The sequence below is a fragment of the Hypanus sabinus genome, chromosome 12 (assembly GCF_030144855.1).
Source record: "Hypanus sabinus isolate sHypSab1 chromosome 12, sHypSab1.hap1, whole genome shotgun sequence".
Lineage (NCBI taxonomy): Eukaryota > Metazoa > Chordata > Chondrichthyes > Myliobatiformes > Dasyatidae > Hypanus > Hypanus sabinus.
In genome coordinates, this window is record NC_082717.1 from 4,169,681 (window position 1) to 4,192,361 (window position 22,681).

The 22,681-nt window shown below is 43.3% G+C and overlaps 2 protein-coding genes across 2 annotated transcripts in view; one reads left to right on the forward strand and one right to left on the reverse strand.

Moving 5' to 3' along the window:
- Window positions 1-1,107: 1,107 nt before the first annotated feature.
- LOC132403308 (uncharacterized) overlaps window positions 1,108-22,681 on the forward strand; it is a 57,819-nt gene continuing 36,245 nt past the window's right edge. Inside the window, exons 1-3 of the mRNA XM_059986760.1 lie at window positions 1,108-1,123; window positions 3,586-3,933; window positions 9,668-10,012. Of these exons, the coding sequence (XP_059842743.1) occupies window positions 1,108-1,123; window positions 3,586-3,933; window positions 9,668-10,012 (709 nt within the window). The remainder of the gene's footprint in view (window positions 1,124-3,585; window positions 3,934-9,667; window positions 10,013-22,681) is intronic.
- LOC132402573 (uncharacterized) overlaps window positions 2,080-22,681 on the reverse strand; it is a 155,551-nt gene continuing 134,949 nt past the window's right edge. The window contains exon 10 of the transcript XR_009514957.1: window positions 2,080-2,182. The gene's annotated coding sequence lies outside the window, so the exon portion shown is untranslated. The remainder of the gene's footprint in view (window positions 2,183-22,681) is intronic.

Below are 22,681 nucleotides of genomic sequence, written 5' to 3' on the forward strand. Positions count from 1 at the left end.
GCCGGAAAAGACTGACCTCCACTGGTATCGGAAACTACCTGGGCAGGACATGGAGTGGGTTTTAACACACAGATCAGGAGGCAGCCCAGGGTGGGGACGGGGTTTCACTGAGAGGTTCCAGTCCTACAGAGACACGTCCAACAACAGCTTCACCCTGTCGATCACAGACGTGGTGCACAATGATTCTGCCGTCTATTTCTGCAGAGTGTGGGGAGACATCGATGGGAACGGCACCCAGCTCATCATAACTCATGAGTAAAAGTTCTATTTATTCAGCAGTGTGTCCCTGCATTGGGAGTTATTCCACCACCACTCACTTCCCGTGGCTGGGCACATTGTAGTAAAGAACACACAGTGTAACACTGGAGCCCCGTCACTGGGACACGATCCAGAGCACTGTGGCCCCTAACTCATGGGTGGGGAGCACCAACATGGTGACTGACCATCTGCTCTATGTGTCCAGTTGGATATTTGAAAATAAATGTCAATGTGGAGTGTGTTATCACAGGAGAGAAAAGGAGAAACTCTTCAGTGTTCAGAGTCATAGATCAGGGTCTCAAGGCACGACTGCGCAAACGCGTGGACATCAGTCAATTAGAACAGCGAGAATAGTTTAAAATGAGACAGTTATTTGTGGTTTGACTGAGGTACGACTGTAGCATGTGGATGTCAGCCAGTTAGAACAGCGAGAATAGTTTAAAATGAGACAGTTATTTCTTCAGTGGTTTGACTGAGGTACGAGTGTAGCGTGTGGACATCAGCCAGTTAGAACAGCGAGAATAGTTTAAAGGAGACAGCGTTATAATGCAGATAACAGAGATGAGGGAATCAGAGTAGGAAGGCATTGGCAGAATGGAGCTTCAGCGATAACGGGTCGAGGCGAGGTAGGTTGCCTGTGTAGAATACAGACAGGAAGTATGTGTGTGAGGCCGGCGTTCTGTGCTCCGTGTCAGATGTGGGAAGTCCGGGAGACTTTCAGCCACATCTGCGTCAGGTGCGTCGAGCTGCAGCTCCTTGGGGACCACGTTAGGGAACTGGAGAAGCAGCTCGATGCCCTTTGTCTGGTCAGGGAGAGTGAAGAGGTGATAGAAAGCAGCAATAGGCAAGATGGAGCTCAACCCAGGTAAGTGTGAGGTGGTTCATTTTGGTAGGTCAAATATGATGGCAGAATCTTGTATTCATGGTAAGACTCTTGGCAGTGTGGAGGATCAGAGGGATCTTGGGGTCCGAGTCCATAGGAAACTCAAAGCTGCTGCTCATCGCTGGATAAACGTAACATTTCAGTGCTCTGAGGCGGGTTGCCATGCCTACTTTAGTGTTGGTCAGTATACTCTTCATTCTCATAAAGGTGTCTTTTGCCATCCCTATTCTTTTGATGTCCATGTTGCACCTGCCATCTGATGTCACCCAGCTTCCTAAATAACAAAAGTTCCGTACTTGTTTATGTCTTTCCCGTTTATTCTCAACCTGCAGTTAGGATTCTTCTTCTTTTCAGATATCACCATACATTCTGTATTTTTGCAGTTGATAGACAGACCCATTTTTGCACTTTCTTCAACAACTATATCAATTAAGTTTTGTAGTTCTTCGTACTTGCAATTAACACAGTGTCATCCGCATTTCTGAAATTATTGATGTTACACCGCCAACTTTGATTCTCAAGATGTCTCTTATTTTTTGGAATATTGTTTCACTATACACATTAAACAAACCAGGGGGAAAACATACCCTTGTCTAACGCCTCTCTTGATTTTCGTAAACTGACTCACTTCTCCATCTATTCTTACAGCGGCAGTTTGTTCCCAGTACAGATTTCTCATTAGGCGGAGGTCTTTCAAATCCAGATCTAAAGTTTCCTGTAATATTTCAAATAAGTTATTGTGCTTCACTTTATCAAATGCTTTTGTGTAGTCGATAAAACAAGCAAACAAATCTTTTTGCACTTGAATAGCTCATTCTGATATATCCTTAACATCAATATCACGTTTCTTGTACCTTTGTCTTTCACAAAACCACATTGTTCTTTACCAATTTCAGCTTGCATCTTTCTTTCTTCAGAATTGTCTTGAAGATCCTCTTGACGCTGTTGTTGTGTGATACAGTTTGTGAGTTTGACCATGGTTTTCTTAGCAAATAGATTCTAGGAAACCTAGTATCAACAACGGTGGTTTGCGAATGCCTTCTGTTGGGTGAACAAAGAAATCGTCATTTCCTCCAAGTCCATAAAACACTGAAAGCTGCTCCGCAGGTTGACCCTCTGGTTAAGGATGCATATGGTGCATTGGCCTTCCTCTATCATGGGAATGAGTTTAAGAACCGAGAGGTAATGTTGCAGCTATATAGGACCCTGGTCAGACCCCTCCTGGAGAACTGTGCTCAGTTCTGGTCACCTCACGACAGGTAGGACGTGGAAACCATAGGAAGGGTGCAGAGGAGATTTACAAGGATGTTGCCTGGATTGGGGAGCATGCCTTATGAAAACATGTTGAGTGAACTCAGCCTTTTCTCCTTGGAGTGATGGAGGATGAGAGGTGACCTGATAGATGTGTTTAAGATGATGAGAGGGATTGATCGTGCAGATAGTCAGAGGCTTTTTCCCAGGGCCAATATGAGAGGGTGCAGTTTTAAGGTGCTTGGAAGTAGGTACAAAGGAGATGTCAGGGTTAAATTTTTTACTCAGTGGTGAGTGCATGGAATGGGCTGCCAGTGATTTTGGTAAAGGTGGATATGATCTGGTCTTTTGAGAGACTCCTGGATAGGTACACGGAGCTTAGAAAATTGAGGGCTATGGGTAACCCTCGGTAATTTCTATAGTGAGGACATGTTCGGCACAGCTTTGTGGGCCAAAGGGCCTGTATTGTGCAGTAGGCTTTCTATGTTTCTCTGTTTCTTCAATCGGAATCAGGTTTACTATCACAGGTGTATGTACTGAAATTTGTTAACTTAGCCACAGCAGTACAATGCAATAAATGACAATATCAATTACAGTAAATCCACATCAAATAGTTAAAATAAAAATAGTGCAAAACAAAAAGTGAGGGAGACATCACAGGTTCGATGTCCATTTTGGAATCATATGGTAGAGGGGAAGAAACTGTTCCTGAATCATTGAGTGTGTGCTTTCAAACTTCTGTACCTCCTTCCGGACAGTAACAATGAGAAGAGGGCATGTCCTGCGTGATGGGGGTGCTTTATAATGGCTGTCTCCTTTCTGAGATGCCATCTCCCTCAAAAGCTCCTAAACTGTGGAATTCAATACCTAAAACTATAAGGGATGCAGACTCGATTGACACATTTAAATGCCAGTTCAAAAAAAACTTGCTTTAATCTAACATCTTTTCAAAGTTCAATGTCAAATTAAATTTATTATCAAATTACGAATATGTCACCATATACAACCCTGAGACTAAAGAATAGAATAATAACAATGAACGACTGCACCAACTTGGTCAGGTCACTGACTTTAGTAAAGAGCTGAAAATTATTCTTGTGGCTAACACTTATTTAAATTTTAGAAATTGTTAAATGCTGGGGAAATATACTGCCTTGTAGATACACATTAATGTATCCATATCCAACACACAGATCCCGCAGATGATCCCGTCCTTGTGCAGTATCCACCGGTCAGCAAGGTGCCAGAGGGTGTAACTGTCCAGCTCCACTGTGCCTTGTATAACGCCAGTGTCAATGTCACCGATGTACACTGGTACCACCAGCGACCTGGGAACAAGAGCGAGTGGGCGTTGAGTCACTTTGTGAATGACTCGGTGAGCAGGTCCGGGGGTATCTCTGACCGTTTTCAGTCTCACAGGAATGGCGTGAATAACAGTTACATTCTGACCATCAGCAACACATCTATTAGTGACACTGCAGTGTACAACTGCAGTGTGTGGAATTACATCTACGGAGGAGGAACACAGCTCAATGTAACTGGTAAGTCAACGTCAGTTTACTCTGACAATAACAGCATCTCAGTATCCAACCTTCACACGATGACTGTCAGACACGGGGTTCTGTAATGTCCCCAGTAGAACAGAGTCGGATGGTTTCCCCTGGAGTGTAAACTGGTAACAGTTGGGAAATGGAAAAGTGGGAAAGGACAGGTACTCTGGAATAATATAGAAAATCTTGGCAAATCATTTTGTGGGTGAACAGGTTTTTCTCTGAACCTCAGTATGTGTGACAATAATAAGTCAATTTACTGAGAGCTCTCCCTGTGGGTGTGAGTTATCAGTACTGGACGATGTTATCAATTGGAAAAACAGTCAGAACAAATGGACAGGAGAAGAGGATAAAATGATATGTGTAAAAGAAATAGACTGGTCGTTAAGTTTAAAGTAAGAGAACACTTGTACAACGGGTAGAGATTTTTGATTGGAGAAAGGCTTACTTTGAGGAGATGTGAAAGGACTTAAAAGGAGTGGATTGGAACAATTTGTTTTATGGGAAGGATGTAATAGAGAAATGGAGATAATTTAAAGCTGAAATTTTGAGGGTACAGAATCCTTATGTTCCTGTTAGGTTGAAAGGAAAGGTTAAAAGTTTGAGAGAGCCATGGTTTTCAAGGGATATTGGAAACATGGTTCGGAAAAAGAGAGAGATATCTACAATAAATATAGGCAGCATGGAGTAAATGAGGTGCTCGAGGAATATAAAGAATGTAAAAAGAATCTTAAGAAAGAAATTAGAAAAGCTAAAAGAAGATATGAGGTTGCTTTGGCAAGTAAGGTGAAAATAACTTGAAAGGGTTTCTACAGTTATATTAATAGCAAAAGGATAGTGAGGGATAAAATTGATCCCTTAGAGAATCAGAGTGGACAGCTATGTGTGGAGCCAAAAGAGATGGGGGAGATTTTGAACAATTTGTTTTCTTCAGTAAGGAGAAGGATATTGAATTGTGTAAGGTAAGGGAAACAAGTAGGGTAGTTGCAGAAACTATGATGATAAAAGAGGAGGAAGAACTGGCACTTTTAAGGAATATAAAAGTGGATAAGTCTCCGGATCCTGACAGGATTTACCTAGGACTTTGAGGGAAGTTCGTGAAGAAATAGCAGGGGCTCTGACAGAAACTTTTCAAACGTCATTAGAGATGGGGATGGTGCCGGAGGATTGGCGTATTGCTCGTGTGGTTCCCTTGTTTAAAAAGGGTTCTAAGAGTAAACCTAGCAATTATAGGCCTGTAAGTTTGATGTCAGTAGTGGGTAAATTAATGGAAAGTATTCTTAGAGATGGTATATATAATTATCTGGATAGATAGGGTCTGATTAGGAACAGTCAACATGGATTTGTGCATGGAAGTTCATGTTTGACAAATCTTATTGAATTTTTTGAAGAGGTTACTAGGAAAGTTGACAAGGATAAAGCAGTCAATGTTGTCCGTATGGACTTCAGTAAGGCCTTTGAGAAGGTTCCACACGGAACGTTAGTTAGGAAAGTTCAATCATTAGCTATTAATCTTGAAGTTGTAAAACCAGTGGCTGGTTGGGAGATGCAAGGGAGTAGTGGTGGATAACTGTTTGTCAGATTGGATGCCAGTGACTAGTGGTGTGCCTTAGGGATCTGTACTGGGCCCAATGTTGTTTGTCATATACATTAATGATCTGGATGATGAGGTGGTAAATTGGATTAGTAAGTATGCAGATGATACTAAGATAGGTGGCATTGTGGATAATGAAGTAGGTTTTCAAAGCTTGCAGAGAGATTTAGGCCAGTTAGAAGAGTGGGCTGAAAGATGGCAAATGGAGTTTAATGCTGATAAGTGTGAGGTGCTACACTTTGGTAGGACTAATCAAAATAGGACATACATGGTAAATGGTAGGGCATTGAAGAATGCAATAGAACAGAGTGATCTAGGAATAATGGTGCATAGTTCCCTGATGGTGGAATCTCATGTGGATAGGGTGGTGAAGAAAGCTTTTGGTATGCTGGCCTTTATAAATCAGAGCATTGAGTATAGGAGATGGGATTAATGTTAAAACTGTACAAGGCATTGGTGAGGCCAAATTTGCAGTATTGTGTACAGTTCTGGTCACCAAATTATAGGAAAGATGTCAACAAAATAGAGAGAGTACAGAGAAGATTTACTAGCATGTTATTTGGGTTTCAACACTTAAGTTACAGAGAAAGGTTGAACAGGTTAGGTCTTTATTCTTTGGAGCGTAGAAGGTTGAGGGGGGACTTGATAGAGGTATTTAAAATTATGAGTGGGATAGATAGAGTTGACATGGATAGGGAGAGTGGGGAGATTCAAAGAAGAGGACATGAGTTGAGAGTTAGAGGGCAAAAGTTTAGAACATAGAACATAGAATAGTACAGCACATTACAGACCCTTCAGCCCTCAATGTTGTGCCGACCCTCAAGCCCTGCCTCCTATATATCCCCCCACCTTAAATTCCTCCATATACCTGTCTGGTAGTCTCTTAAACTTCACTAGTGTATCTGCCTCCACCACTGACTCAGGCAGTGCATTCCACGTACCAACTACTGAGTGAAAAACCTTCCTCTAATATCCCCCTTGAACTTCCCTCCCCTTACCTTAAAGCCATGTCCTCTTGTACTGAACAGTGGTGCCCTGGGGAAGAGGCGCTGGCTGTCCACTCTGTCTATTCCTCTTAAGAGTGAAGCCCTAGCTCCCTTAATCTCTGATCATAATGCACACTCTCTAAACCAGGCAGCATCCTGGTAAATCTCCTCTGTACCTCAACGCTCAATGTACCTTAAATCTCAATGCTCCCACATCCTTCCTATACTGAGGTGACCAGAACTGGACACAGTACTTGGTGTGGCCTGTTACGTACCCCGTAACTGGGTGTCTGACCAGCAGAGATAGAAGTATCCGTTGGAGTCTGGTGGTACCAAAACTAAAGGTGTTTATTAGTAAACTACACAATACAGTATCAAAAATGCAAATATACATATAAAACATGTTAGCAGTAATAAACCTAAAAGTGTAGGAATAATAATAAGCAATAATAAACAAGCTCTATCGATGTCTAGGGGGTAAATGAATTGTCATAGAAAAGTATAAAGTTCAGTTCAGTTCATGCGTGCTGAGGTAGTTATGGAGAGAGGGAGAGAGAGATTCTTAATCTGTCGTGTCGTTGTGCTCATTCACTATGACCCCTCTGTTCTTCAGGTAGACCATTCTTCTGTGGTGGACTCGTCACTCTGGCATGAGTGGACACACACACAAGTCCCCACCGGCCCTGCCGTCACACTGTGAGCTTTACAGACCGATCTCCTGATTCGGTCTCCGAATCTCCCACCTTTCTCTGGGTCCACAACACTCAGTCAGTGTCCACTGGTGTGTCTGAGGGGTGTCTCCCCAGACCTGTCTTTTATCCCTACTAACGGGGTCTCAGCTCTCCATCAATTCTGAATGACTGTGTTTCTCAAATCAGGCCACTCCTGCTGTCTCCTGAGGAATGTTAATGAGCAAAGTAAAGTAGTGAAAGGTAAATAATCCAGGAAGAGTCAAAATACAATAAATCAATAGTCTCTCTCTCCCTCTTATCTGTAGCAAATGTTCCTGCCTCTGTGCTCTATCTATCTCTCTCATTAGCAACATAGCAATAGTTTGTAGTTGTCGGGGGGGGGGGGGAAATGGTTAACTCTGCACCCCACTTTCCATCCAGTCTGTTCATCACTCATAACAGGCCTAACAAGAGTTTTATACAACTGCATCATTACATCGTGACTCTTAAACTCTATCCCTCGACTGATGAAAGCTAACACCCCATAACCTTCTTGACCTGTGAGGCAACTTTCAGGGATCTGTGGACATGTACCCCCAGATCTCTCTGCTCCTCCACACTACCAAGTATCCTGCCATTTATTTTGTACTCTGCCTTGGAGTTTGTCTTTCCAAAGTGTACCACCTCACACTTCTCCGGGTTGAACTCCATCTGCCACTTCTCAGCCCACTTCTGCATCCTATCAATGTCTCTCTGCAATCTTCGACAATCCTCTACACTATCTACAACACCACCAACCTTTGTGTCATCTGCAAACTTGCCAACCCACTCTTCTACCCCCACATCCAGGTTGCTAATAAAAATCACAAAAAATAGAGGTCCCAGAACAGATCCTTGTGGGACACCACTAGTCACAACCCTCCAGTCTGAATGTACTCCCTCCACCACGACCCTATGCCTTTTGCAGGCAAGCCAATTCTGAATCCACCTGGCCAAACTTCCCTGGATCCCATGCCTTCTGACTTTCTGAATAAGCCTACCGTGTGGAACCTTCTCAAATGCCTTACTAAAATCCATGTAGATCACATCCACTGCACTACCCTCATCTATATGCCTGGTCACCTCCTCAATGAACTCTATCAGGTTTGTTAGGCATGATCTGCCCTTCACAAAGCCACGCTGACTGTCCCTGATCAGACCATGATTCTTTAAATGCCCATAGATCCTATCTCTAAGAACCTTTTCCAACAGCTTTCCCACCACAGACATAAGGCTCACTTGTCTATAATTACCTGGACTAACCCTACAACCTCTTTTGTACAAGGGGACAACATTCACCTCCCTCCAATCCTCTGGTACCATTCCCGTGGACAACGAGGACATAAAAATCCTAGCCAGAGGATCAGCAATCTCTTCCCTTGCCTCGTGGAGCAGACTGGGGAATATTCCATCAGGCCCTGGGGATTTAATCATTCTAATGTATTTTAACAACTCCAACAGCTCCTCACCCTTAATATCAACGTGCTCCAGAACATCAACCTCATTCATATTGTCCTCACCGTCATCAAGTTCCCTCTCATTGGTGAATACCGAAGAGAAGTATTCATTGAGGACCTCGCTCACTTCCACAGCCTCCAGGCACATCTTCCCACCTTTATCTCTAATCGGTCCTACTTTCACTCCTGTCATCCTTTTATTCTCAACATAATTGAAGAATGCCTTGGGGATTTCCTTTACCCTACTCGCCAAGGCCTTCTCATGCCCCCTTCTTGCTCTTCTCAGCCCCTTCTTAAGCTCCATTCTTGCTGCCCTATATTCCTCAATAGACCCATCTGATCCTTCCTTCCTAAACCCCGTGTATGCTGCCTTCTTCCACCTGACTAGATTCTCCACTTCACTTGTCACCCATGGTTCCTTCACCCTACCATTCTTTATCTTCCTCACCGGGACAAATTTATCCCTAACATCCTGCAAGATATCCCTAAGCAGGAGGTACAGAAGCCTGAAGTCTCTCACCACCACGTTCAAGAACAGCTATTTCCCTTCAGCCATTGAGTTCCCAAACCAAGCAACACAACCCAACTCACTACAGTTTAATAAGACAATGGGAATTTTGATCACTGTGTACTAAAACCAGCTGTGTTTCATTTTTGATCCAACTATGTTTTTTCTTGTAAAATTTGTGTATAATTGGTGCTTTTCTCATGACTGCTGCCTATTCAATGCTCTGTGCCTGAACTGCAAGTGTTTCATTGCATCTGTCCTGATATGTACTTGTGCAGAGGACAATAAACACAACACTAATGCTTTTAAATATGATAAGAGTCATTTCTGTACAATTAATAAATCTCAGCAAAGTGCATCATACAGTGCAGCTGAAACAATTCTACATATATAGTATTTCAATCTGTTTACTCTCTTAGACATAGTTACGCAGAAAGATTTTTAAGGTAATTGCTATTTTCCCTTTAAAGATGCCAATCCTCCAGTTCTCATCCAGTCCCCAAGCCAGGAGCACGTCACCGAGGGGCAATCGGCACGGTTATGGTGCGCCATGAAGAACGCCAGAGTGGGAAACACTGATGTCCACTGGTGTCGGAGACGACCTGGGCAGGACATGGAGTGGGTCTTAACGCACGAGGCAGGAGAGAGCATACGAGGGAGACCAGGTTTCACTGAGAGGTTCCAGCCCTCCAGGGACTCCTCCAACAGCAGTTTCATCCTGATGGTCACAAAGGTCGAGGTCAATGACTCTGCCGACTATTACTGCAGAGTGTGGGGAGACATCAGTGGGAGCGGAACCCGGCTCACTGTCATTAGTAAGATCAGTTCACACAATGCAAACTGATTTCTAGTACTGGAGGTATTGAGCATGTATGGGCCAGGACAACAATTCTGTAAATTCATTTCTTTAAACTATCATGTGATTATTTCTAAATGAAGATATTAAATCTTTTGTTTTCATGACATATCTGACAACGATTGTGCAAAATATTGCTTTTCAGTCTGGGGTCCTGACTGGATATTATAGCCCAATGATATGGACATGGAATTTTCCAATTTCTGATAACCCAACCCTACACCTTTCCTGTCTGCTTTTCATACTCCTACCGTCTCTTACTCCACCCAGACCCATTACCCAGTTCCATTCCCATTACCCTCCTGCTGATCTCACACAAACTTAACCTTCTGGGTGTCCTACCCCTTTCCCCCAATGAGTTTGAGGCATGACAGTAGTGTTCAATGCCTTAAAGTACCAGCGGCATGGGTTCAATTCCCACTGCTGCTGAAAGAAGTTTGTACATTATTTCAATGATTGTGTAGATTTCCTCCGGGTAGTCTGGTTTCCTCCCACAATCCAAAGATATACTGGTTGGTAGGTTAATTGATTAGGCTCGGATTAGAATATAGAACATAGAAAACTACAGCACATTACAGGCCCTTCAGCCCACAATGTAGTACCAACCATGTAACCTACTCTGGAAACTGCCTAAGATTTCCTTACTGCATAGCCATCTATTTTTCTAAGCTCCATGTGCCTATCTAAGAGTCTTTTAAAAGACTGTATTGTTTCCAACTCCACCACTTCACTGGTAGTTCATGCCAACCTTCCACCACTCTCTGTGTGATATACCTACCTCTGGCATCCCCTTTGTACCTACTGCCAAACATCTTAACACTTTGCCCCCTTGTATTAGCCATTTAAGCCCAGGGAAAATATAAGCCTCTGACACTCCACATGATTAATGCCTCTCATCATCTTATACACATCTATCAGATTACTTCTCGTCCTCTGTTGCTCCAAGGAGAAAAGGCCAAGTTCACTCAACTTATTCTCTTAAGGCATGCTCTCCAATCCAGGCAACATCCTTATTAATCTCTGCTGCACTCTCTCTACAGCATCCACATCCTTCCTGTCATGAGGTAACCAGATCTGAGTCCTCCAAGTGGGGTCTAACTAAGGTCTTATATAGCTTTAACATTACCGCTTGAACTCAATTCTATGGCTGACTGAGGCCATCACACCATATGCCTTCTTAACAACAATGTTCTTACGTGACCTGCTAAGAACTGTCTCTATATTGTCCTTGTTAATTTATCCTCCCCAAGTGTAACAGCTCTCACTTGTCTGAATTAAACTCTGTCATTTCTCTGCCCATATTTCCAACTGATCAAATCTCCTTTGACAATCTCACTCACATTCCACAACTCCACCAATTTCCATGTCATCTCCATATTATCAGCCCAACAATAATTTTGTCCAATGCAGCCTGATAACAGCATTAGACAAGCCATATCTGAGTCTGATTGTACACACTTTATGGTTGTTGTATCTTCTGCCAATAGGCGAAGTGAGATGTTTTTCAGGGTGGCTGGTGTTCTTGATTACCTTGATAATTTTATTATTTTGATCACTGAGGCAACAAGAAATATAGATAGTTGCTGGAGAGGATGGGGGAGGTAGAAGGCTGGTTTCAATGTTATGCTGTGTTTTGCCACAATTTATTTACTGCCTGTTACACAACTGGCATTTAGGGCAGCAATAAGACCATAAGACCAGAAGATTTACGAGCAGAGGTAGGCTATTTGGCCCATTGAGTCTCCTCTGTTGTTCAGTCATGGGCTGATCCAATTCATCCATTCATACCCACTCTCACGCTTTCACCCCATACCCTTTGTTACCCTGGCTAATCAAGAACCTATCTATCTCTGCCTTAAATACACCCAATGACTTGATCTCCACAGCCACTCGTGGTAACAAATTCTACAGATTTACCACCCTCTGACTAAAGTAATTTCTCTGCATCTCAGTTCTGAAAGGGAGTCCTTCAATCCTGAAGTTGTGCCCTCTTGTCCTAGACTCCACTACCATGGGAAATAACTTTGCCATATCTGATCAGTTCAGGCCCTTTAACATTCAGAATGCTTCTATGAGATCCAATAGACAATAGACAATAGACAACAGGTGCAAAAGTAGACCATTCGGCCCCTCGAGTCTGCACTGCCATTCTGAGATCAAGGCTGATCATTCAGTATCAATACCCAGTCCCTGCCTTGTCCCCATATCCCTTGATTCCCCTATCCATCAGATATCTATCTAGCTCCTTCTTGAAAGCATCCAGAGAATTGGCCTCCACCGTCTTCCGAGGCAGTGCATTCCACACCTCCACAACTCTCTGGGAGAAGAAGTTTTTCCTCAACTCTGTTTTAAATAACTGACCTCTTATTCTCAATCCATGCCCTCTGGCACTGGACTCTCTCAACATCTGGAACGTATTTCCTGCCTCAATCCTATCAAATCCTTTAATTATCTTAAACGTTTCAATCAGATCCCCTCTCAATCTCCTCAATTCCAGTGTGTACAAGCCCAATCTCTCCAATCTCTCTGCATAAGACAGCCCTGCCATTCCAGGAATCAACCTAGTGAATCTACGCTGCACTTCCTCAATGTCTGTAATGGGACCACAGCTCTTTACGATTTATGTCAATGATTTAGATGAGGGCATTGAAAACTATATCAGCAAGTTTGCTGATGATACTAAACTGGTTGGCAGTGTGACATGCGAAGAGGACGTTAGGAGAATACAGGGAGACTTTGATAGGCTGGGTGAGTGGGCAGATACTTGGCAGATGTCATTCAATGTGAATAAATGTGAAGTTATCCACTTTGGAAGCAGGAACAAGAGGGCAGAGTATTGTCTGAACGGTGTAGAGTTAGGTAAGGGAGAAATGCAAAGAGACCTAGGAGTCCTAGTTCATCAGTCAATGAAGGTGAATGAGCAAGTGCAACAGGCAGTGAAGAGGGCAAATGGAATGTTGGCCTTTATTACAAGGGGAATTGAGTACAAGAGCAAGGATGTCCTTTTGCATTTGTACAGGGCCCTGGTGAGACCACACCTGGAATATTGTGTACAGTTTTGGTCTCCAGGTTTAAGGAAGGACATCCTGAATTCCAGGGAATACAGTCCAAGAACTAAAAAGTTCTTAACTAAAAAGACAATACGGGGAGAAAAAAAAAAGAGGTACGAACGCAAGCTAGTCAGGAATATAAAGGAAGATAGCAAAAGCTTTTTTAGGTATGTGAAGAGAAAGAAGATAGTTAAGAACAATGTTGGGCCCTTGAAGAATGAATTGGGTGAAATTGTTATGGGAAACAGAGAAATGGCAGAAGAATTTAACGAGTACTTTAGATCTGTTTTCACTAAGGAAGACACAAGCAATCTCCCAGTTGTATGGATGGGCCAAGGACATAGGGTAACAGAGGAAATGAAACAGATTGACATTCGGAAGGAAATGGTGATGAGAAGACTGATGGGACTGAAGGCTGACAAATCCCCAGGTCCAGATGGTCTGCACCCTAGGGTACTAAAGGAGGTGGCCCTGGAAATTGCGGATGCATTGATAATCATTTTCCCATGTTCCTTAGATTCAGGATCAGTTCCTGAGGATTGAAGAATGGCTAAAGTTATCCCACTTTTTAAGAAAGGAGGGAGGGAGAAAACAGAGAACTATCAACCTGTCAGCCTGACATCGGTGGTAGGAAAGATGCTAGAGTCCATTATTAAGGATGAAATAGTGGCATATCTAGATAGCTTTGATAGGATTGGGCTGAGCCAGCATGGATTTACCAAGGGCAAATCATGCTTGACTAATCTGTTGGAGTTCTTTGAGGATATAACCAGGAAGTTAGATGGGGGAGATCCAGTGGATGTAGTGTACCTCGATTTTCAGAAGGCATTTGATAAGGTCCCACATAGAAGATTGGTGGGTAAAATTAAAGCTCATGGCATCGGGGGGAAGGCATTGACATGGATAGAAAACTGGTTGGCAGATAGAAAGCAAAGGGTAGTGGTGAATGGGTGTTTCTCGGAATGGCAGGTGGTGACTAGTGGGGTGCCACAGGGCTCAGTATTGGGACCACAGTTGTTTACCATTTACGTTAACGATTTGGATGAAGGCATAGAAAATAACATCAGCAAATTTGCTGATGATACTAAGCTGGGTGATAGTGTGACATGTGATGAGGATGTTAGGAAAATTCAGTGTGACTTGGATAGGCTGGGTGAGTGGGCAGATACTTGGCAGATGGCGTTTAATGTGAAAAAGTGTGAGGTTATCCACTTTGGGAGTAAGAACAGGAAGGCAGATTATTATCTGAATGGTGTAGAGTTAGGTAAGGGAGAAATACAAAGAGATCTAGGAGTCCTTGTTCATCAGTCACTGAAGGTGAATGAGCAAGTGCAGCAGGCAGTGAAGAAGGCTAATGGAATGTTGGCCTTTATTACAAAGGGAATTAAGTACAAGAGCAAGGATGTCCTTTTGCATTTGTACAGGGCCCTGGTGAGACCACACCTGGAGTATTGTGTACAGTTTTGGTCTTCAGGGTTAAGGAAGGACATCCTGGCTGTAGAGGAAGTACAGCGTAGATTCACGAAGTTAATTCCTGGGATTTCTGGACTGTCTTACGCAGAGAGGTTAGAGAGACTGGGCTTGTACACGCTGGAATTAAGGAGATTGAGAGGGGATCTGATTGAAATATATAAGATTATTAAGGGATTGGACAAAACAGTGGCAGGAAATATGTTCCAGATGCTGGGAGAGTCCAGTACCAGAGGGCATGGTTTGAGAATAAGGGGTAGGTCATTTAGGACAGAGTTAAGGAAAAACTTCTTCTCCCAGAGAGTTGTGAGGGTCTGGAATGCACTACCTCGGAATGTAGTGGAGGCCAATTCTCTGGATGCTTTCAAGAAGGAGCTAGATAGGTATCTTATGGCTAGGGGAATCAAGGGATCTGGGGACAAGGCAGGAACCGGGTATTGATAGTAATTGATTAGCCATGATCTCAAACTGGCGGTGCAGGCTCGAAGGGCCGAATGGTCTACTTCTGCACCTATTGTCTATTGTCTATAACTGCTAGATATTCCTAATATGGTAATCTTCTCATTCCTGGAATTATTCTCGTGAATCTTTTCTGAAACTTCTCCAATATCAGTATATCCTTTCTAAAATAAGGAGCCCAAAACTACACTCAATACTCCAAGTGTTGTCTCTCGAGTGTCTTATAGAGCCTCAACATCACATCCCGGCTCGTATAATCTATGCCTCTAGAAATGAATGCCAACATTGCATTCACTTTCTTCACAGCAGACTCAACCTGCAGGTTAACCTTTAGGGTACCTTGCACAAGGACTCCCAAGTCCCTTTCCATCTCTGCATTTTGAATTCTCTCCCCATCTAAATAATAGTCTGCCCATTTATTTCTTCCACCAAAGTCCATGACCATACACTTTCCAACATTGAATTTCATTTGCCACTTCTGTGCCCATTCCCCAGACTGTCTAAGTCTCTCTGCAGACTCTCTGTTTCCTCAGAACTACCTCTCCTCCACATATCATCAGCAAACTCAGCCACAAATCCCTTAATACCATAGTCCAGATCATTAACATACATTGTAAAAAGTAACGGTCCCAACACCGACCCCTGTGGAACTCCACTGGTAAATGGCAGCCAGCCAAAATAGGATCCCTTTATTCCCACTCTGTTTTCTGCAAACCAGCCAATGCTCCACCCACGCCAGCAACTTCCCTGTAATTCCATGGACTCTTAGAACCATAGAACCATACAATATTACAGCACCGAAACAGATCTTTTTGCCCTTCTTGGCTGTCCTGAACCATTTTTCTGACTAGTCCCACCGACCTGCACCTGGGCCATATCCCTCCTTACACCTCTCATCCATGTACCTGTCCAAGTTTTTCTTAAATGTTAAAGTGAGCCTGCATTTACCAGTTCATCTGGCAGCTCATTCCACACTCCCACCACTCTCCGTGTGAAGTAGCCCCCCCCCCCCCACAATGTTCCCTTTAAACTTTTCCCCCTTCACCCTTAATCCATGTCCTCTGGTTTTTTTCTCCCCTATTCTCAGAGGGAAAAGCCTGCTTGCATTCATTCTAACTATACCCACCATAATTTTATATACCTCTATCAAATCTCCCCTCATTCTTTTACTCTCCAGGGAATAAAGTCCTAACCTTTCTCTGTAACCCGGTTTCTCAAGTCCCGGCAACATCCTTGTAAACCTTCTCTGCACTCTTTCAACCTTATTAATATCCTTCCTGTGATTTGGTGACCAAAACAAAATACTCCAAATTCGGCCTCACCAATGCCTTGTACAACCTCACCAGAACATTCCAACTCTTACACTCAGTACTTTGATTTATAAAGGCTAAGTGCCAAAAGTTCTCTTTACTACCCTATCTACCTGTGACGCCAATTCTAGGGAATTATGTACAGTATCTGTATTCCCAGATCCCTCTGTTCTACTACACTCCTCAGTGTCCTACCATTTACCTTGTATGTTGTACCTTGGTTTGTCCTTCCAAACTGCGACACCTCACACTTGTCCGCATTAAACTCCACCTGCCATTTGTCAGCCAATTTTTTCCAGCTGGTCGAAATCCCTCTGCAAGCTTTGAAAACCTTCCTCACTGTCCACTACACCTCCAATCTTTGTATCATCAGCAAATTTGTTGATCCAATTTACCACATTATCATCCAGATCATTGATATAGATGACAAATAACAATGGACCCAGCACTGATCCCTGTGGCACACCACTAGTCACAGGCCTCCACTCAGAGAAGCAATCCTCCACTACCACTCTCTGGCTTCTCCCATTAAGCCAATGTCTAATCCAATTTACTACCTCTCCATGTATACCTTGCGACTGAAACTTCCTAACTAACCTCCCATGCGAGACCTTGTCAAAGACCTTACTGAAGTCCATATAGACAACATCCACTGCCTTCCCTTCACCCACTTTCTGGCAACCTCCTCGAAAAACTCTAATAGATTTGTTAAACATGACCGACTACACACAAAGCTATGTTGACTCTCCCTAATAAGTCCCTGTCCATTCAAGTACTTGTAGACCCTATCTCTTAGTACTCCTTCCAATAACTTACCTATGACCAACATCAAACTTACCGGCCTATAATTTCCCAGATTACTTTTAGAGCCTTTTTTAAACAACGGAACAATATGAGCTATTCTCCAATCCTCCGGCAATTCACCCATAGATACCAACACTTTAAATACATCTGCCAGGGCCCCTGCAATTTCAACACTAGTCTCCTTCGAGGTCCGAGGGAATACTTTGTCATGTCCTGGGGGTTTATCTACTCTGATTTGTCTCAAGACAGCAAGCACCTCCTCCTCTTCAATCTGTATAGGTTCCATGACCTCACTACCTGTTTGCCTTATTTCCATTGACTCCACGCCAGTTTCCTTATTAAATATAGATGCAAAAAAAACATTTAAAATCTCCCCCATTTCTTTTGGTTCCATACATAGCCGACCACTCTGATCTTCAAGAGGACCAATTTTATCCCCTACTATCCTTTTGCTCTTAACATACCTGTAGAAGCTCTTTGGATTATCCTTCACCTTGACTGTCAAAGCAACCTCACGTCTTCTTCTAGCCCTCCTGATTTCTTCCTGAAGTATTTTTTGCACTTTTCATACTCCTCAAGCATCTTATTTCCTCCCTGTTACCTATACATGTCATGCATCTCTCTCCTTTATCAGAGTTCCAATATCTCTAGAAAACCAAGATTCCTTATTCTTGCAACACACACAAAGTGCTGGTGGAACGCAGCAGGCCAGGCAGCATCTATATGAAGAAGCACTGTCGATGTTTCGGGCCGAGACCCTTCATCAGGACTAACTGAAAGAAAAGATAGTAAGAGATTTGAAAGTAAGAGGGAGAGGGGGAAATCTGAAATGATAGGAGAAGACAGGAGGGGGTGGGGTGAAGCTAAGAGCTGGCTGTAATAGTGGGTCTGAGTCAAAATATGATCGAAAAGTTGAAGGGCTGAAGAAATTATAGATGGGGAGCAGCAAGAGAGGGCTTCACTGAACTCTCGTCGAAGAGAAGACTTAAACTTCTTCAGTGTAGGCATCACTGGCAGAGGCTTTGCAGTGTTAAGTTTAAAAACGCAAACACGAGGAAATCTGCAGATGCTGGGAATTCTTATTCACTTTCCCTTTAATCCTGCCCGGGACATACAAACTGCACTCTCAAAATTTCTCCTTTGAAGGCCTCCCACTTACCAATCACATCCTTGCCAGAGAACAACCTGTCCCAATCCACGCTTTTTAAATCCTTTCTCCTTTCTTCAGCTTTGGCCTTTTTCCAGTTTAGAACCTCAACCCAAGGACCAGATCTATCTTTATCCATGATCAAGTTGAAACTAATGGTGTTATGATCACTGGAACCAAAAGTGTTCCCCTGCACACACTTACGTCACCTGTCCTAACTCGTTTCTTAATCAGAGATCTAATATTGCATCCTCTCTAGTTGGTACCTCTATACATTGAACTAGAAAACTTTCCTGAACACATTTTACAAACCTTAACCCACCTAGACCTTTAACAGCATGGGAGTCCAAATCAATATGTGGAAAATTAAAATCCCCTACTATCACTTTCTGTCTCCTGCAGTTGTCTGCTATCTCTCTGCAGATTTGCTCCTCCAATTCTCGCTGACTATTGGGTGGTCTATAATACAACCCCATTAATGTGGTCATACCTTTCCTGTTTCTCAGCTCTACCCATAGACAAGTTTCACTAATGGCTACAATGTCATAAATCCACGTGTCAATCCATGCCCTCAGCTCGTCAGCCTTCCCCACAATACTCCTCGCATTGAAACAGACACACCTCAGAAGATTATTAGCACCATACACAACCCTTCTATTTGTGACTTTGCATGAACTTTTGACATCATTTATTTTCAACCCTGCTCCACTAGCTTATCTTGCTAAGCAGCCTCATGTGTGGCACCTGTCAAAGGCCTTCTGAAAATCCAATTACAGCACGTCTACTGCATCTCCTTTGTATACCCTGCTTGTAATTTCTTCAAAGAATTGCCGTAGGTTTGTCAGTAAGGATTTTCCTTTCAGGAAACCATGCTGGCTTTGGCCTATCTTGTCACGTACCTCCTGGTATTCCATAATCTCATCCCTAACAATTGATTCCAACAACTTCCCAACCATAGATGTCAGACTAACAGGTCTATAGTTTCCTTTCTGCTTCCTCCCATCCTTCTTAAAAGGCAAAATAACATTTGCAGTTTTCCAGTCATCCGATACAACGCCAGAGTATTGATTCTTGAAAGATCATCGTTAATGCCTCCGCAATCTCTCCAGCTCCTTCTTTCAGAACCTGAAGGTGCATTCCATCAGGTCCAGGAGATATATCCACCTTCAGACCATTAAGCTTCCTGAGCACCTTCTCATTCATAATTTTCACTGCACAGACCTCACTTCCCTGACACTCTTGAATATCTGGTATACAACAGAAGTCTTCCCCAGTGAAGACTGATGCAAAATACTCATTCAGTTCCTCTGCCATCTCTGCATCTCTCATTACAATATCTCCAGCATCATTTTTGTATTGGCTCTATATCTACCCTCAAGTCTTTTACCCTCTTAAAAGTAGGTGAAAGAGTTGAAGGTAGTAAAAGTATATAGGGGTATATACTTTATATATCCTTTATATCTTTTAGTATCTTCTTTGATATTAGTCACCAGCTTCATCCCATAATTCATCTTTTCCTTCCGAATGACCTTCTTAGTTTCCTTCTGCAAGTTTTTAAAAGCTCCCCAATCCTCTATCTTCCCACTTCCTCTGGCTTCCTAGCATGTCTTCTCTTTTGTTTTTACTTTGGCTCTGACTTTACTTGTCAGCCGTGGTAGTGTCGTTCTTCCCTTTGAAATATTTTTCTTACCTGGAATATATCTGTCTTGCACTTCCCTCATTTTTCACAGAAACTCCAGCTATTACTGCTCTGCTGCCCTTCAAGTGAAGTCAAGTCGCTTTTATTGTCATTTTGACCATAACTGCTGGTACAGTACATAGTAAAAATGAGACAATGTATTTCAGGACCAAGGACCATGGTTTACATGACACAGTACAAAAAACTAGACTGAACTACGTAATTAAAAAAACAACACAGAGAAAGCTACACTAGACTACAGACCTACACAGGGCTGCATAAAGTGCACAAAAACAGTGCAGGCATTACAATAAATAATAAACAGGACAGAAGGGCAAGGTGTCAGTCCAGGCTTCTGGTATTGAGGAGTCTGATAGCTTGGGGGAAGAAACTGTTACATAGTCTGGTTGTGAGAGCCTGAATGCTTCGGAGCTTTTTCCCAGACGGCAGGAGGAGGCAGAGATTGTATGAGGGGTCTTTCATAATGCTGTTTCCTTTGAAGATGCAGAGTGTAGTGTAAACATCCGTGATGGTGGGAAGAGAGACCCCGATGATCTTCTCAGCTGACCTCACTATCCACAGCAGGGTCTTGCGATCCGAGATGGTGTGATTTCCCAACCAGGAAGTTCCTGCAAATGTCCCTTTCCAGTTAACTTCAGCCAGTTCCCCTCTCATGCCATTGTAATTTCCTTTATTCCACTGAAATGCCGACATATCAGAGTTTATTTTTTTCCCTCTAAAATTTCAATGTGAACTCGATCATATTGTGATCACTGTTCCCTCAGGGTTCCTTACCCTTAAGCTCTCTTACTCTCTTATCAGCTCCGTATAATTGCACAACACCCAATCCAGCACAGCCGATCCCCTGGTGGGCTCAACATAAGCTGGTCTAAAAAACATCCCTTAGATATTCTATATATTTTCTGTCTTGAGGTCTAGTACTGGCCTGGTTTACTCAATGCACTTTCATATTAAAATCCCCAACGATTATCACAACATTGACTTTCTGATACGTCTTTTCTCCTTCTGCTGTAATTTGTAATCCACATCCCGGCTGCTGTTTGGAGGCCTGTATACAACTGAAATTTGGGTCCTGTTACCCTTGTCATTTCTTAACTCAACCCACAGAGACTCTATACCTTCCAATCAAGTGTCGTCTCTTTCCAATGATTTAATATTATTTCTTATACACAAAGCCACACCACCCCCTCTGCTGACTAACCTATCTTTCCGATGCACTCTGTATCCTCGGACGTTCAGCTCCCAATGGCAGCCGTCCTTTTGCCAAGTTCCAGAGATTGCCATAAGGTCATACTTCCCAATCTGTAGCTGAATTTCAAGATCATCCATTTTAGTCCTTAGGCTGCGTGCATTCAAATACAACACTCTCAGTCCAGTATTTGTTGCTTTTCTTTTAACTGCACCACGTCTCTATTGCCCTGTAACTCATCCCACTGACTTTGATTGTGCCTCATCTCTTGCCTGTCCTTTCTATAATCTCCGTTGCACGCTATCTATGATTTATTTGTTTTCCCCTTCCACAGCCCTATCACTCCTGTTTCCATCCCCCTGCCAAATTAGTTTAAACTCTCCCTAACAGCTCGATTAAATGTGGCCTCTAGGATATTGGACCCCTTTGGGTTCCAGTGTAACCCATGCTTTTTGTACAGGTCGGAAATTCCCCCAGAAGAGGCCCCAATGATCCAGGAATCTGAAGCCCTGCTTCCTCCACCAGTCTCTCAGCCACACATTAATGCACCTGATCATGCTATTCTTGCACTCACTAACACGTGGCACAGGTAGCAATTCTGAGATTACTACCCTAGAGGTCCTGCTTTTCAGCTTCCTACCTAACTCCCTGAATTCTCTCCTCAGGACCTTTCTCTTTTTCTACCTACGTATGGTATTGGTACCAACGTGTACCAAGAGTTCTTGGCTGGTCACCCCCTCCCTTCAGAATACTCTGCACTCGATCCGAGACATCCCAAACCCTGGCACCTGGGAGGCAACACTCTCTATCAGGCTGACACAGCCTCCTGTCTGTTTCTCTCGCTATAGAATCCCCTATGACTACAGCATTCCTCATCTTCCTCGTTCCCTTCTGCACCATAGAATGAGGCTCAGTGCCAGAGACCCGATCACCATGGTCCTCCTCTGTTAGGTCATCCCCTCAACCGTATCCAAAATGATTACTGAGGGGGATGGCCACAGGGGTGCTCTATCCCTTCGCTTCCCTGACCGTCACCCACTTACTGAATAGTTGGATAGTTATATGGACAGGAAAGGAATGGAGGGTTATGGGCTGAGTACCAGTCGGTGGGACTAGGTGAGAGTAAGTGTTTGGCATGGACTAGAAGGGCTGAGATGGCCTGTTTCTGTGTGTAATTGATATATGGTTATATGGTTAATAAGCTGTAGGTCACCAAACCACTGTTCCAGATCCCTAGCACAGTCTCCCAGGAGCTGCATCTTGGTGCACCTAGAGCTGATATGGCCACCTGGGGGACTAGCAGATTCCCAGGATTTCCACATCTGACACCCAGAGCGAAATACTAACCCTACCGACATGCTATCTTTCCTTCAGAAAATGCAAGGAAAATAATGCAAAAAAAAAAGTCTACTTACCCAGTTACCTCGCTGAAGCCGGCTTTCACCTCAGCCTGAATGAGCCAAAGCCTGTCGCTTCTACCCTCGCCAGTGAGGGTGCTCC